The 16,874-nt window shown below is 43.5% G+C and overlaps 1 protein-coding gene across 1 annotated transcript; it reads left to right on the top strand.

Annotated features, from left to right (window-relative positions):
- The first annotated feature begins 4,752 nt into the window (after positions 1–4,752).
- Positions 4,753–15,764, top strand: plekha4 (pleckstrin homology domain containing A4). Its single transcript, XM_084002240.1, has 24 exons — positions 4,753–4,976; positions 7,100–7,169; positions 7,265–7,363; positions 7,444–7,516; positions 7,624–7,724; positions 7,824–7,942; positions 8,029–8,211; positions 8,322–8,610; positions 8,746–8,805; positions 8,937–9,080; positions 9,672–9,731; positions 9,813–9,893; positions 9,992–10,144; positions 10,265–10,363; positions 10,590–10,698; positions 10,881–10,954; positions 11,326–11,424; positions 11,506–11,596; positions 11,819–11,868; positions 12,314–12,433; positions 12,523–12,924; positions 13,676–13,797; positions 13,921–14,030; positions 14,119–15,764. The coding sequence occupies exons 1-24, from the start codon at positions 4,936–4,938 to the stop codon at positions 15,267–15,269; spliced, it is 3,900 nt and encodes a 1,299-aa protein (XP_083858366.1). The 5' UTR covers positions 4,753–4,935; the 3' UTR covers positions 15,270–15,764.
- Positions 15,765–16,874: the final 1,110 nt, after the last annotated feature.

Raw genomic sequence — 16,874 nt, 5'->3', positions numbered from 1 at the left:
TACAAACATTTTTATAAAAGGGAATAGCTGTTCCCCCATTTTGGCCATGAATGGTATTGTTCAATATAGCCACTGAGTGTGAATGCCCAATGGGATACTTGACAGAGGTTGTCGACACACACACACACACACACACACACACACACACACACACACACACACACACACACACACACACACACACATGTGATCATAGATTCCTTGGATGGGTATGAGTGAGAATTTATGGCTGTTTGCGTGTCAAACCACATGACAGGTACAAGCATCAAATCATGGACCAAGGAAAACACAAGTGGAGACCCCATTGATCCCAGAATAACCACACCCAGACCCCAGTGCCCTACATGTTTGTATCTGGATGCGATGTATCTGAATTAGCTCATGCGAGAGTGTAACTCTAAGCTGGCTTCGTGAGCAGAGTGTTGCATCCTATATAAGTGACACATATAGCTGGCAGGGAGAGCATGTCCCACATTTCATGCTGCACTGCTTACCACACAATATGTACCCTGAATACCAGGACATCAAAAAATAAAGTTCTACAGCAGAGAAATATCTTTTCTGTACGATGCCTCAGCATTTGAATGTGATGGACACAAAGTGTATAATGTGTAATTCAGCAGCATTTAATGATAAAACTCTATTTTTCATTTGTTTTTCCAGAATTTATGACACATTAATGACATTTGCAACACTTGTGGAGCAGCTCAGTGAGTCCTGTTCGGTAGCTGGTTCTAAATTACTTTTACTGGACGTGCTCCCATGCTATTATTCCCATCTGGTGCAACACCACCCATCGATAATATGCAGCTCTCATTTATCCTGAAACTATTGGTCCCGGCAGATTTACTGTCATGTTGCTACTGGCCCGCGTTCAATCTGTCTACAGTCCAACATTGCCTGGTGGGAGCATCAGTTACATGTTGCCCTCTATCCTTTTCTGTGTGTAGCCTACACAACACACAAATATACATACACATACACACACACATACTGTATATATATACACACACTGACAAATCACTCTCATTCACCTTCTCTGTTTCTGTCATCTGTCCTGCATGTAATTACAGATGTCAGTCTCAGACATGTGGTGCCACTGTACATTACACCGGGATACTGGGTCACCGTCTGTTCATGGTCTGCTGTTATAACTGCCTGTGGTTTTTGACACCACCAAAATAAAACTGCTTGTATAAAAAAAGAACACGTTGACACTAAAAGTGTGACTGTTTCAATTCAATGGGTGATTTGATTTAATTTGTACCAGCTTTCTTCATGAGTAAAATCATTAAATTATAGAGTGTTATACATCAAACCATTTGGTCATTGCGTCTTCATATTTAATCTCAAACATAAACTTCAGATTTGCTCATACATTATGAATCATATGGTTCACTATATTGTTTTTTTAAAATATACGTTTAATACAAACTGTATGTTTAACATTTTAAAAACAATCACATTAGGACAGTGAGCCTTTAATCCATTAAGACAATATTAAGAAACACTAATACACTAGTGGATTCTGGAATAACTCATTGGTTTATTGTTTCTGTATTTTTATGTACATAACAAGAACATTTAATCAAGTACAAATTCAAGGCATAGTATTTTTAAGGATATTGTACTACATTAACTTGACAGGTTACACACAATCTGTTGTTAACTGTACTGCAGCAGAATATATAAAGTAATTCAACTGAAAATGGCACCCAAAACATTCAAATTAAATGAATCAGTCACATTGATCCAATTATAAATGACTGACTATATAGTAAAATCCATGTCATTATTATTTTAAATTGTTATGCTTTTCTTACAATCCATATACTTCTGTACTTGGAGCCAGGACCTTAATATGTAAAGGAGTATTTTCAGATTGTGATATTACTACATGCACTTCATTAACAAATCGTCTTCAACCTCTGCAAATGTGTCTTTTTCAAGATTCATTACTGAAGACAACAGCATCATCTTCCGTTGAAAGTGATTCATTACAAGCTTGACGTGTTCGCACTGACTTCTGTATTCACTTCTGCTATAAATCAGTTGTCCTGTAACATCAAAAAGAATGTCTGTGTATATTAGCTGCATTTTATACCTACATTACTTATTGATTTGAATATTTTTTTTGTTAATCTGCCAGTAGAAGCTTGAAGTGATGTAGAAAACGATTCAACAGCGCTCCCTGCTGGATTGTTGTTGTGTGTACACAACAAAAGACTGCTGATATCTACTTTACTATGTTGTTTTCCTTCATAGGTGACGTTATTACAAGATGAAGACATGCATCATGAATTTTCTGAATCTTAAATAATTTATCATTTCAATAATATTGCATTATATTTCATTATATTCTGTAGAGGTTTATGACCTAATGGTGGACTGTAATGAAAATTCATAGAATATTTCATAATTGGTATATTTTTATATTATTAAATTATATTTACGGAATTTTGAATTTTGATTCATTTAAAGAGTTCACTTCATTTATTTGTGATTTAATTCATCAATGTTTTTATATATTATTGAATGTGGACTCCAGCTAACTGTCTTTTGTCAAGAACCACATTTCCCATGATCCTTGCCACCACTGTCCCCACTCCCTGAATGAGTGCCCCCCACTGGTTGTTCCGTGGGTGACAGGAGAGGATGAGTCGCCTCACAGCTGTCAGTCAACAGGGCTGACTGTGTGGTATGCTAAAAGGGGCGGGCCATAAATATCTAGAGGCAGACTGATTTGTCCCCTGTGAGACCCGAGGTCACTACCTTTCTGGTCAAAACCAAATGCCCTGAACACTAGTGGGATACTTATTATGAGATTGCATGGTTGCTACTTGAGAGTTTTGTGCTGTCGTCACAGTTGTTTGGGTTGAACATTAGCATGAATATGGTTCCCACCGACCAGTCAGGCCTTTAGGCTGCTTTTCCTGTGTGAGTATATTTAGACTTTATCTCCTTGTTCTTATCATAGCTCTAAAAATGCCTTTCATATCTTCCTGTTGTACAGCAAAGCCAGCTCTCCCGAGGCATCTGTAGTGGCCCCGCTGCCGAGCGTCAGCTCTCTCTCTTCCTTTGAGAGATTCCCTCTCCGTCTAGGCTTTTTGATGTTATTCATGACTAAAAGGCCTTGCCCTCTTCTCACCTTAAAGCACCGTACACCTGTTTCCTTTGCAGCTGGATTAGTGAAGCATAGTCTTTCTCCTGTACGGCGTGCAATCCCAGGCACTTCAGTTTCCATCTTGAGCATATTTGAAGTACAACTCCACAAGACGCTGACTCAGTGCAGCAGAAATAAATAAATAAGAGCCTACACCATCTGGGCAAATGCTGTCTAATTTTGGGAATATTTAATGTCTAGACCAACATATTTTGAGACAGTAGGATACTATCTGATATTGAAATGCTATCAGTTATTTTGAATATATATTATTATATATATTTATACCTGTCTGTTACAGTCACCTACACCAAATTAAAAACCGCAACAACAATCTTTGAATTACTGTTAAGAGAGATAAAGCCTTTGAGGAGTTAATGCAGTCATCGAGTATTGCCTTTCTTTGTCTGGTATGGCCACCTACACCCCATGAAGACACAGTATACCAGTGTGAAATAATCCTGTAAGTATGAAGTATAACACATTCAAATTTTCAGGACCTTAATGTTAATGATGGCATTAATTGTTGACTTGGCCCATCAGCTGCTACTTAAGTCATCAGACACGATGGAAGGCTACTTGTGTCTTTGCCAGCCCTCAAGATGACAAAGGGACAATCACGCCACCAGACAAATAGGCCCTGATGCAAGATGCGAAGGCTACTTGTGGTCTTAGTGGCCCGGCAAGACCCAGACTTTAAAAGATCCTGCAAAAGGACCTGTCCAGTGTCTCCTGTCCTAAGGCTGGGAGAGCGGACTCTTCTGGCCTTGGAGAGACTGAGGATGGACCTTCTTCAGGATGTTGGAGGAAGCTCCTGATGCTGGATCAGCTGGCCCACCAACAGGACCAGAGAGCATTAGTCAGTCAGTAGGAACGGGAGGATAGTCCTGGAGTTTTAGCCAGAATCTTTGCTAACACCATCAGAGCAGTTGTCATCATCATCAGCTTTTTCATCCTCCTCTTCATCAGGCTTCTTTAGGTTGAGACATCATGACCATACTCACCAATCGATTGGTTTTGTTAACTTCTCCACGGTCGGTTTCTTCAGGGAGGCCATCTTCTGCATGACGTTTATGGCAGCTGAGGTAAAAGTTAAGTAAGCACCAGAGTACGAGGATTACTCACTCGGGCAAATTTATCGGGTTTAAAGGGCCCTATGTTTAGTTTTCATATGTAAATGTTGCATTTGTTTTGCTATACGTCGGCAAACTTCAATTGCAGTTAACTGAATATTTATGTTTATGGTTATTGCACTCAAAAGTGCAAGATGGACTGACCTGGAGATGGTTACACCTTCATCCTCCGAATGGTTATCCTTTCATCATCTTCATCACCTTTCATCATTCATCAATCGTGTTAAGTTGGATCCAAATGGCCCGAGCAATGACATCCATCGAATGCAAAGGGGCAGAGAAGAAGAATGGAAGAACAGCTGTTTTGTTTTTTCATGAATTCCTGAGTCACAAACCCACACTTGGCAAAAGACAGAGTGACTGTCAAGGGCAGGGTGAGAGGGAGGGACATTGAAGAGGAAGAAGAAAGAGGGGGGGGGGGGGGGGAGAAGGGGCTCACAAGGAGTGCACTGTTAGAGGACAGAAGAGTGTTAACAGCCAGCGTAGGTAGATCACCGGACCAGCGGAGGGACGGAGTGAGAAGACGGGGAGGTTCACACATGCAGCAGAGTGCAGCAGGAGAAGGTTGACGCTGTTTGGGGCAACAGGAGCTTTTAGCCAGGAACCCTGAGGAGATGCTGTGAGGAAGAGTGCCAAGTGATGGAGCTTGATGTAGCCAGCAGGCGGGCAAAATTAGTCAGGTACAGCAATATGGCATCTTTATTATGATTTATGTTATTTGAACAGCTACTGCTACGGTGATATGTTTGAGTATTGCTTCATTAATCCTGTGTTTCCATTGATTTGAAGTTTACCCTTTGTTGTACATTGGACAAAAAAAAGATGACTACTGCTGTAACTTAACAGTAATATTAACAGAGTATTGTGAAGCAGCGCTGTGATGTGTTATCTGAATTATTGCAGGCCCACTGGGGGGCTTTTTTTCTCAGCTTTGCCAGGCTGTGATATCCCCGCTGTATTTACCCAGCTACTGTTATGCCTCCTATAGCCCAACGTGACTGTGTAACGCCAAATGAAATAATCCAGTATTCTCAATCTCCTCTCACAGTCATCACTTTCCTTATCAAAGCCTAAATCCATAGTGATGATATCGGTGACATTAATATACATGAGAATGTAGGAGACATGCAAATGTTTTTGTTGATGGAGAGGGAGGACTTTTCATTCAACATGCATTGTGTCCAACTTCACATGATGCTACAGGGTCCTCGGGCGCCACAAAGCACACTCTGTGTGGTGCACAGACCCACCGTTTGTCCTCCGCATCCATCCCTCTTTAGCATTTCAAGTCTTCTCCTCCCCGAGCAAGTGACCCCCGCTGATTAGGACGGAGATTTTCCAAATATTTCACAACACCCACGTAACCCCCCGGCGGCTATGAGGTTGTTCATCTCCGCTCTGATCTCTGACAAAGACCTGATTGTTTTCTCTCACTTGCTCTGTACTTGTAGAGGACTGCGGTTGATAACAACATAGACTGCGGTGGCTAAACCATGTCAAACCTCTGGGTCGCCCACGAGTGCTTGTGAAAGCTCGGTGTGAGATAGTTCTCATGGATTTTTTTATCTCCAAGTTCATCTGTAGGTTAGCGCTTTTGTTCATGGCGGGGTCAACGATAACTATACAGTTTACCGTGACGTACAGAAAGCTTTTAAAAGTGAAATAATATTAATAGTTTTCAGAAAAAGGCAAATTCAGCAAATGCATAAACTCATGGAGTCTTCTAATATAGAAAATTAAATTAAATAAAAATGAAAAAATGCATTGTGTTCAAAACAACAATTGAAATCTAAGACATACACAGTAATAACTAAGTAATAACTGCTTTATTCTATAAAAATGGGTACTGGGTTGTTATGCAGGTGCGAGAAACATGCTGTCACATGAACGACACGACTCTACGGAAGCACACAGACCTGCGACATAGCAAACCCCACCCTACACATTTGTCTGCAACAGGCCACTTTACTCCCACGGCTCCACGCTCTTTTATTTTGGTTTCTTGTCCTCGGCAGTCCAACGCTGCAGTTCTGCACACATTCCAAAACCTCTCATACCGGCCCGTCCCCTGCTGCCAGATTGGTTTCCACACAGTCCCAGGGCCCCTCCCTGCTACCACGGCGATGCAGCTGTCACCTGTCAGTTTTCGTGGTGGGGATGCGCACCACGGCGACTGTTGTGGCTCAGAATAGAATTGTGGGAGAGTCTTTTGCTGCAAGTGGGAGAGCACAACACCAAGTCTCCGAGAGGATGAACAGTTGACCGCGGGGGGAAAAAAATCTCAACTATACGGGAATGTGGCATATGTGACTGACTGCTTCTACAGAGGGAGACTCTGGCTCAGATTGTGTTGGTAAGGCCTCATGTCCTCATGAGAACCCGCTTCATTCAAATGTGTTAGCAGAGCTTCCATGGAGGCATGAGTGTTGCTCACTGGTCACGTAACGTGTGTGTATTCGTGGCATTTAGGAAGCCGGGTGGTGCTCAACTTTACATGTGTGTGTCTTTTTATTATGTGATTTATTTTCTTGATTGAACTTTCCTTGAAAAATCGATTACAATTTAGATATTTTGTGTGTTTTGGTGTACAATATCTTTTTTATACGACCTTGAATGAAGCAATACACGCCTGTATATGAAACATATAACACATAAACACATGTAAGGCTTGACAAGGCTTGTAATTTGACATTTGCATCCAGCTCTGACGTTTCTCACTAACATTTGTGACCACAATCCTCTTGTAATCACCTCATCTTTTTTTATGAGGAATAGAAATATTATGTTTGTGTTTCCACTGCAGAATGGACGACCAGGACAGAGTCAGCCAAACATCCAGTGTGGCCACCATCTCCTACTTTCCTGTCATAAAGGTTCGCCTACAGTTTGCATTCTCTAACCTAAATGGACGTCTCAATGTGACACGGTTAAAGCGTACTCATATGTTATCCTCTCTACGGGGAAACAGGAAAGCGATGGAAAGGTGCAAGCATTTGGGAAACGATGCCAGGCTGCCAAGAGGGACCCCAACTGTCCTGTAGTCATCAGAGGATGGCTCAACAAAAAGGTCATTATCCAATATGGTAACAGTGTATAACTTCATCATTGCGTGAGTTAAGTGCATCCTAATGAATCTCCCTTCTGCAGGACAGCGCTGGTTTGAAGCTTTGGAAGAGGAGGTGGTTTGTCCTCTCTAACTTCTGCCTGTTTTATTATAAAGGTGAGCTTTTAGCCCTGCACTTTGTCTGGTACCAAACCCTTTCATGTGCTCTGACTGTAGAACAGTGCGCCTCATCGTGTGTTCGCTTCTTTTCTGTCCCCCGCCAGACAGCAGAGAGGAGTCTGTGCTGGGCAGCATCCCACTGCCGAGCTACAGAATCCTGTTCTGTACACCGCGGGAATGCAAGAACAGGAAGTTCACCTTCAAGGTATCATCTTTCCGTTCCTCATTCAATGCGTTGGTCGTGGACCATCGATCCTTTATGAAGGGAATGATAATGACGAATGAATGATTTATGGAAAACTAGGTGGTGCACCAGGGAATGCGCTCTTACTTCTTCAGTGCCGACACTCAGGAGGACATGTTGGGTTGGGTCCGAGCCCTCAGTCAGTCTGCTGCAATGGAGCCAAACAGCTCCCTGAACAGGTACAGCACGTTCACAGTGGGCACGAGGGTCAACATTATAACATTTTTCACAATTGAGCCTTTTATTTTTTTTCTGATCATTTCAGGCGTTGCTCAAGTTATCAGGATTTCACACAGATAGGGGGCAGCAGTGAATCGGTGGACTTCCCTAAACCCCCCTCCGATGGAGAGGGTCCGCACAAACACGTCAGCAGGACTCTGAGCGAACCGAGTTACGGGAGGACGGGGACGTCGAGGGGGAGGCAGAGTGTGCGTCAGAGGAACAGCAGGTTTGTCGAATCGCTTTTGTGTGTGAACGGCACACATTTAAATCCCGGTGGGTTTATTTCACCATGAAAGAGCCCAGGATTTATTTCCGTTCTGCTTTCTCTTCCAACAGAACACCCAGCCCTTCTGATTTTAACAGGAGAAGAGCTCCGCACCAAGAGGGAGACTCTCTGCCCGACCGAAACACGCCACCCACACAGGCAGAAATGATGGGAACAGGTTCTTTGACCTCGAGGGGTCAACTGGGGTCCCGACCTCACACACCAGTGGGAAGGGTTGACATGCGACCTCACGATGACATGTCGCCACAAACCCTGTACTACGCGCCCGCCTCGCCCAAGCTGGAGTTCAAATCCGGTCCGAGCACACCCGTCACGGAGAGGTGGCAAAACCTATGCAAGGTGTTCTATACTCCATTCTCTGGTTAATTTGATCATGATTTCTCTCTTGTGTGTCCCCTCGATATTTGCTGGAGTAGCCCTTTAACATACTGTATCACCAAACATCTCACACCTTATCTTTGTCATTGTTTGCAGCCTACACCCACCTATGGGTCTGTCCATCACGTATCGAGTGGGAGACGACCTTTAGGAAAGGTGACTATGAAATGAACAATGCATTGACACCAAACATCCAGGCTAGCGTGAGGCATCATAGCGGGCCGTGCTCATTTTATTGCAAAAAATTGCATTCTCTGTTCTTATCCACGTGCCGTCTCTTCCTTCAGAGCTACTCCACGGGGGCGCACGCAGACTTACTGCCCCCTTTGCCCCCCTCGTCGAGAGCCGCACACAATCCCCACCACCACCATCACCACCATCATCACCACCACCGCAGCAATTTATCTGTTTGTGTGCTACCGCCGGCCATGGTACAGCCTTGGTTGCTGCCCTCTGTGTTCCTGTGGTGTCTCGTGTGGTCCGACTGTAAACCCTGTGATGTGTCGTTCGTATATGTATGTCTTCTTTAAAGGTATTTTGTCTGGTGTTGTCTCTAACCGACTCCTTTTCATCAAGTGTTTGTCTTTTATGTCCATGTCGCTCTACTATATTGATTTTATCTGTGACTAATAAATAACATAGTGCCCATTGTTTAATTCGAGTTACAAATGAGTGTTTCTCCTCGTTTTGAGGACCATGATTATGCTCTGCGAGTCGGGTGTTACGTGAAGCAGCTGTGTGCCAAACAACGATTGTATTTTTATTTTCTTTCCAATTCATTGCCAATGGCTGTGGCCTCCGTTTGACTCACCCAGAGGGTTGAAGCTTGTCCTGTGCTCTTTTTTAAAGGCTTAACACTGAAGCATTTAAGCACTAACCCACATAAAACAACTGTAGTCACGAAAAAAAGGATTTCAAAAATGATCTTGTAAAATCTATTTTCAATCACATCCATAAAAAGGTGAAAGGGAAGACGCAATATTTAAAAAAGTTCTGTTTAATAACCTCGATGCATTTTTCAGGCACCAAAGCCTGACCCGAGGGAGCCGCCGCCAATCAGGCCTCTTGAAAGTGAAGCAGACGTGAGTATTCACTATGACTTTTAACTGTCACCAGATTCATCATCTAGAAAATGTTTCTGACCTGTGATTTTTGCTTTTCAGGTGGTGTTGACAAGGTTATGTGGGTGTGACAAGCTGCTCCAGTCTTTGTCTGTAGAACTGGCCCAACTCCAAATGGATAAGGTGAGTACTACTCATTTAAGGATATTTAAAATAATCAATAGCAAACAGTACATTGTGATTGGTTTCAGAATAAAATGAATCCCCCCCCCCTGTTTCAGGACGGCGTCCATTGTGCATTAGAGGTGTCCAGACTGCAGCTCGAGGAGTGGAAAAGCCACGGGCCCAGGGCTCAGGAAGAAGCGCTGACCCAGAAGGCTTTGCTCCAGGAGGAGCTGGTCACAATCCGGGCCAGGATGTGTGATGTATCAGTGGTGTGTTATTAGCACAGAGGGCAAACAACGGCACTGCATGAGTAACTTGTGTCATTAGTCTTTGAACAGGGATGCAACACGTGTGGATTCTACAGCAGATTTACTCACACATGCTTTCAGGAAATGGAGCGGGTGTGGAGTCAATACGAGAGGATGGAGAGCGAACTGTCGGTTATCCGTTCACACCTTCAGCACATCTGTAACTTTGGAGTGCCACAGGTAAACTGAGTGTGATGTGTGTGTGTGTGTGTGTGTGTGTGTGTGTGTGTGTGTGTGTGTGTGTGTGTGTGTGTGTGTGTGTGTGTGTGTGTGTGTGTGTGTGTGTGTGTGTGTGTATTTGTAGTTTTTAGCCCCTGACCTTAAAGTGACAAATGTCTTCCAACAGATCATTATGCCTCAAGATATTTCATTAAGAATATCTTGTTTCTTTGTATTTATTTATTAGGACCAGTCTCAGGCCCAGAGAGAGCTGTGGATGATGGAGGACATCCTAGCTGGACTAAAGATCAACAGGGATCACTTCCGCTTCCTGCTGGGACTACAGAGGCTCCCTGGTAGGCAGCACCCCTCCCTCAAACTACTGTATTATTGTGCCTGTAGGGCGTAACAGGTGACAAAAATAAGGTGTTGTAATGTTTTGGGGTGGGACTTATTTTTAAAGGTGGTTCATCTTGATTATGCACCTGACAATAGATGAAGAGTGTCAACACGGTGACCTTTCCTGTCTCCCCCTCAGTGTTCCAGCCGACGTCTCCACATCCCGGATCCCCTGGCTCTCCGACAGAGAGGCTGCACAGTGGACCGCCAATGGTACAGTACAACTCCTGTCCATTGTTCCTTCTGATGTTTTCTCTCTGCTCGCAAACAAACGTGGACTTGTTTTCCACTCGGCGCAAAGGTTAAATCCGCTGTCATCTGCTGAGATCTTTGAGTCATACAGGTGTATTTGGGATGTGATGGCTTTATAATGTGCTATCCTCTTTGGAGTTTGTCGTTAGACTACTTTGCTCAGTGAAAAACGACGTTGGCACGTCAGGATTCGCATTTGCAAGCCAGAATTATCATCGAGATATTATACGTTTAAATTGTCTATCATGTTAAGGAGTGATATGTCTGAAATACGTCGAGGCATGCATCAATCTGATCTTCATCTCCATCTTCATATCCAATGCTCCCTGCAGGATGTGGAACAAGAGCCACCACTTCGCCCCCCGTTACCCCAGGAGCTACAGGAGGGTCTCCAGAGCAGGGATCAGGGTTGGACAGAGTCACCATATGAGGTATGAAATATTGACATTATCAATGACAAACATTATCAGGTTAAAACTGTTTGAAATTGTTTCCCCCTTCTTATGTTTCAGGGAATCTACAGCCACAGTGTTGATCCTGCACAGAGAAGAGGAAACAGCCAGCCTGACCTCCTTAACGTGAAAGCACAGAAAGACACATTGGGTTGGTGCAGATATATATGTACACAGAGAGAATGATATTTGGCCTTGTAGATTCATATTTTTTCTGACATATCTTTAATAGGTGTTTCATGCAAAAGGATTTTTTATTTCAGAGCCCAGATTTGTTTTGTCTTCCACCCTCATATTTCCTATATTCACTCTCCTCCCACCCGTCCTCTCTTCCCTTCTCCTCCTCTTTCCTGTATTTCCATCTCATCCTTAGAATCCGGTTCAAAGTGGATCCCACCAGATGCAACGAACCAATCAACCAAGGTGTGATTCTTCATAGTTCCCTGTTCCCTGGTTGGAACGACATCTGGACGTACACCAAGTGATCCAAAATGCTCAGAATATAGAAGCGGTCGAGGGAGATTTTTTGTCCTCGTTGCAATCACAGCCAAATTCCAATTCTTTGATTCTCTCATCTTCCTTGCAATTAGGGCATGTTGCAGTGCCTGCTGTTGGCAAGAGGGGGCGGCAGAGGCACATGTCTCAGTGCAGTAGCTCAGTCTTCTCACATTTGCCACCCAACCCCCCTTTCTCACATTCTCTCTCTCTCTCTCTCACACACACACACGCACTATACCTCAAACTCACAGCAATAATAATCATTATTTTGATATTCAAACACAAGGATTATGGTTCTCGCTTTACCCTTTCTACATGCATAGTGCTGAGGTGCATAAAGGGTTCATAAATGACTTTATTTCTTTCCTAGAAGATGAAGATGAGCGAAGAAGAGCAGATTGAGCGGATAAAGAGGAATCAGGAGAGGCTGACTAATAGGAAGAAACCCCCCTTACCTGGTCCATGTCAAAGTTCAGAGACAAGAGAGGAGGTCTGCCGAATGATTCATCAGTATAACCGACTGAATCACGACGTATATACCGACGTACATTTACTAATCTTGTCCTGGTTCCTCCTCAGGCCCCCTTTCCTCTCAGGGTGACACGAGTTGTTACAGCTGTGTTGCCGTCCTCTCTTGTGGCCAGACGGGTTTCTGTTGAGGATCCGCCACCTGAGCTCGACAGCCCACTGCCTGAGCAGATCCCACCTGAGGTGCATCAACGATTGGCCGAGCAAAAACTGTTGAACAAGCCACCCGGGCGCCTGTTGCTGGAGGGTCTTGATCAAAAACGCTCCTCAGCAGAGATGCACCAGGATCAGCTCGTCAGAAAGACAAACAAGCAGCACCATCAGGGAGTACTGAGGTCCTCCAGGAGGGAGACACACTCAGAAGCAAGCCGAGCGGAGCCCACGGAGACCTCAAGTAATCGAGTCCGAGACCAAGCGGGTGTAGGAAATGGAAGTGAGAGCTTGGACGTCAGGGTAAGAAAGGCTTGATTAAAGCAGAAAGATTATCCAAGAAGATGATGGCAAACAGTACATTTTCTAATCTGTTATAGTTGATATCATTTTGTTTCATTCATCAATATCTCAGAAACGCCCGGAGGGGATTTTTCACAGATTTTGGCACCAATTTGTGACCTAAAAAAAAAGAAGCTGTTGCCAATAACTCAAGAATTCATACGCTAATTATGACAAATTCACAAAAATGTCTAATCTAGTCTGTTAATTGCAACTTGACTTGTCGGCAGAGGCAAACCACTGCAAGGCTGCAATTCTGACATTTTTGTTCGCATTGGCTTTGCTTCCTCATTGTTTAAGGTCCCACAGATGCCACTGCTGATGTGTAAAAATCATTATACTAATAATTTCATGTCTTTTGATATATTGTTTTTTTTCTGACCTTATTAAACCCAAAAATGTAGAAACGTGGTAACAAAACCCCATGGAACAAACTGAGCTGGGACAGGAAACAAACTGTATAAACAGTATATTGTAAACAGTATATTGCTGTTTTTGCAATTCCCAGAAAAGGGAATGTACAGCATGTTCTCAAACAGAGTGACGCTACTTACAGTATGTTTGGAGTTAATCAGACCCATGCAATGTCTACCTCCTTCTTAGGCCTCCGATAAAAGCCTACAAAATGCAAATGAATTCAAATGAAACGAAAATTACAGAATCATTTTGACTTATTTTTGAGCTGCTTTCTAATGTGACACTGCTTGAACAGGTGGATGATAGGAAATCAGCCCTCTTGCCCTCTGACATGGACCCTGACCTCTGTCTGACCCCTGAGCAGCGAGAGGCCAAACTCCGTCGCGTGGAACGAATACGGGAGAGAGTCATAAGAAGGTGGGGGTGTTTTTTGTTGTCATTTTTGCATTCAAACATATGCATATGCACCTTATGTATACAGTATGAAAGTATCCATAAATTGGTTGTTCTATCTATCTGTCTGCCTGCTTTGTTTCTCAGCGCAGTCAGACAGAGTCCTACCACACACGATCAACAGCCAATCAGGAGGGAGGAGAGAGAAGTTCATCAGGTGCCCCCTGACACCGCTAGAAAACAAAGGATGAAATCAGGTACATATTTCAATAAGTTATGGATTGTAACTTTAAGTTGCTAGACATTAGTTATTACAGATGTGCTAACTTCAGTTCCTGTTTCCAGACCATAGATTCTACGAGTGCTATGGAAGCTGTGATCACATCAGAGGTCCTGCAGAACTTCAGCTGTCTAGCGGAACGTCTCAGGATGAAGATGCAAGCGCCAGACACGGGAAAAAATCAAATAGTCAAGTCAAATGTGGGTACAAAGCGCAACATAAAGATCACGGCGGAAGAACGGGGGTTGCCAAAGCTAAAGTCAAACGTCCGGCTTCACCCTATCACATCTCGTCTATGACTGTCTACCAGAAAGACGGAGGCAAGGGATTTACAAACTGCAAGGACGTGGAGGAGAAAAAGCTTGAAGAACCTGCCGCTGATGATTATGAAAGTGAGTTTTCTTCCGCCGGTCTGAGAGCCAAGTGGTTCCTCTCCACCAAGCAGTGGCAAGGGTTCATACCTTTGCAGATCCCTGGAACGGACTCGGGCAATGAGGAGATACCCGGCATCGAGAAGCGACGATCGTGCACTGACGACGCAACGGATTCCAACGACATGTCAACTGCAGTCAGCGAGAGCTTAGAGAAAATGAGAGAGAACCATTCGCTCTTCTACAAGATCGCATGTGACATTAGTATTTCAGACACAGATATTACAAAGAATGATGGGAATTCCAATGCCCAAACGTTGCCAGAAGACGAAGAGCTGCAGATCACTGAATCCCTACCGGACGAAGTGGACCAGAACAATGGGAGATCTTCTAACCAAGAGAGGAAGGATTCCAGCCTTGTCAATGACAATAGTCTCTCAATTAGTAATGAACTAAAAAATTCAACCGAGGACGAAGCAACATTAAGTACTTCAGCCAGTCCAGCAAAAGACATCCCTCAAAAGGAATGTGAAGACAGCTCAGGGTTGGAAGTTGGAGAAACTAGGGACGCTGCTCCTGACCAGGCCCCGGATGACGAATATGCAAAGACAAGAGAAGAACAAAGTGGGGCGAAAGAGCCGGAAGACAGGAAGCTGGTCAAAGAGAGAGCGGAGGAAAGAAGAAAGAAATGCCGCAGTTTAAGCGAGGAGAGCAAAGAGGCGGGCCGAGAAGGTGGAAAGGATCACGCCGTCGCCCCGTCCAGCTCTGTGTACGAGGGCAGAGGTGTGATTCGGAGTGCCTCTTTCGGGAAGGCAAGAGTTACAGTACTGAGGACAAGTTTGTAGAGGCAAGAACAGCGACGGCTTAAGGAGCTTAAATGAGCGAACGTGGGAAGGACAAGAACACAGTTAAGTGATTTATCGCAAAGGAAAATGCCTGAAGAAGACAACTTTAAATGATTGACGGAATCTGGACCTAATTTTGGATATGAAATGGTCAAATGGGAACATAGAATGTCAGAAATAGTCATAATCTTTGGTAAACTTCAACATTTCCATTATTCATAATACACGGTTTGAAACAGATATAATAAGAAAGTCTTACGAATATTTCATGAAAATAAAAACTATGTGTGCGCACATGGTATTGTTCTTGCGCTTGATGGTAAACACCAAATACCTTACGTGTGGTTGAGTACAAGTATTATTTCATTTCTCTCGAAAACATGCATCTAATACGTCACAGAAATTGTAGATGATCGCTGCTCGTGGAAGGCAACGTAACCCCGTTAATGTCACTGTAACCAAATGTGTTTTTTATCTCATATATCACGATTAATAAACATGTTACATCAATACAATGACTCCTGCTTTATATATGCGGGTGAAAACACTCATTTCATACATATTTTGTTTTTTTCAATGGACCCCCCCCCTCCCCACCACCACACCCATGCACCCCCCCTCCCCCCCCCAACCCCACTCCGACCCCCCATCCCCCCCCAGGTGCTTAGTTGCTGCTCTCTGACAAGTCCTGATGCAGAATTAAACAGAGCCAGTGAAAATGCCTTTGTCACTTTAAATCCTTGCCGTGTCTCAGTCGATGACATCATTGTCTGAGAACACATTACATCACCCCTTCTCCGAGGCTCTCTCTCTTAAAGACAGCACCACCTTATGTTTACTGGGCTACACACACATATGCACACATGCAAACAGAGACACAGGGAGGGAGAGAGAGACGCTTATCTGTTTACAAATGCGATATCAATATCGACATGCATATTCATTCTAGGACAGCATCCATAGGTGGCCAATTCCACATATGGATTGAAAGGCTATGGCTCTCAGATAACGACATTCACATATTGCTGGCATGATTGAACGCCTTTCTTATCACACTGCAGACAGTGAATGCGTTCCTGATTATCATTTGACATAAAATCTCCTGTAGTTTTTTTTTTTTTGACATGCAGTATTCATATCTCAAACTGCATGCAGCAGAATTAGGGAAATACGATCCCCAAAATAGGTGATTTATGAAAACGACTTCCATGAGATGATTGCTCATAAAGTTTGAGTGATTATTCACATATTTCTTTTGATCAGAATGGATCAGAATATATGGATTTAATTATTAATACCCACATTAAGTTATTCTCGTGGTGTGAAGTTGGGCCTACACACACATATAACCTTTTGCAGGAGCACACCGCAGATATAGCATGCTTTATGATGCAAAAAACAATGCATTTTTTTGTTTTATTATTCACAGCAAATTTTGTATGTATTTTGTGCTCAAGCTGCAGGTAAAAAATGCAATATTGGTAAGTAAGATATCTGTCTGACAGTTAGCTGGTCTCTCATATACATACACGCTGTATAATTAATCAGGTATTTGATTGGCCTGCGAGTGCGCGTGCAGCGCGTGGCGCGCGCGTAAATCACAGA

Source organism: Eutrigla gurnardus, assembly GCF_963514095.1.
Source record: "Eutrigla gurnardus genome assembly, chromosome: 22".
Taxonomy (NCBI): Eukaryota; Metazoa; Chordata; class Actinopteri; order Perciformes; family Triglidae; genus Eutrigla; species Eutrigla gurnardus.
This window is presented reverse-complemented; position numbering and strand designations above follow the sequence as displayed.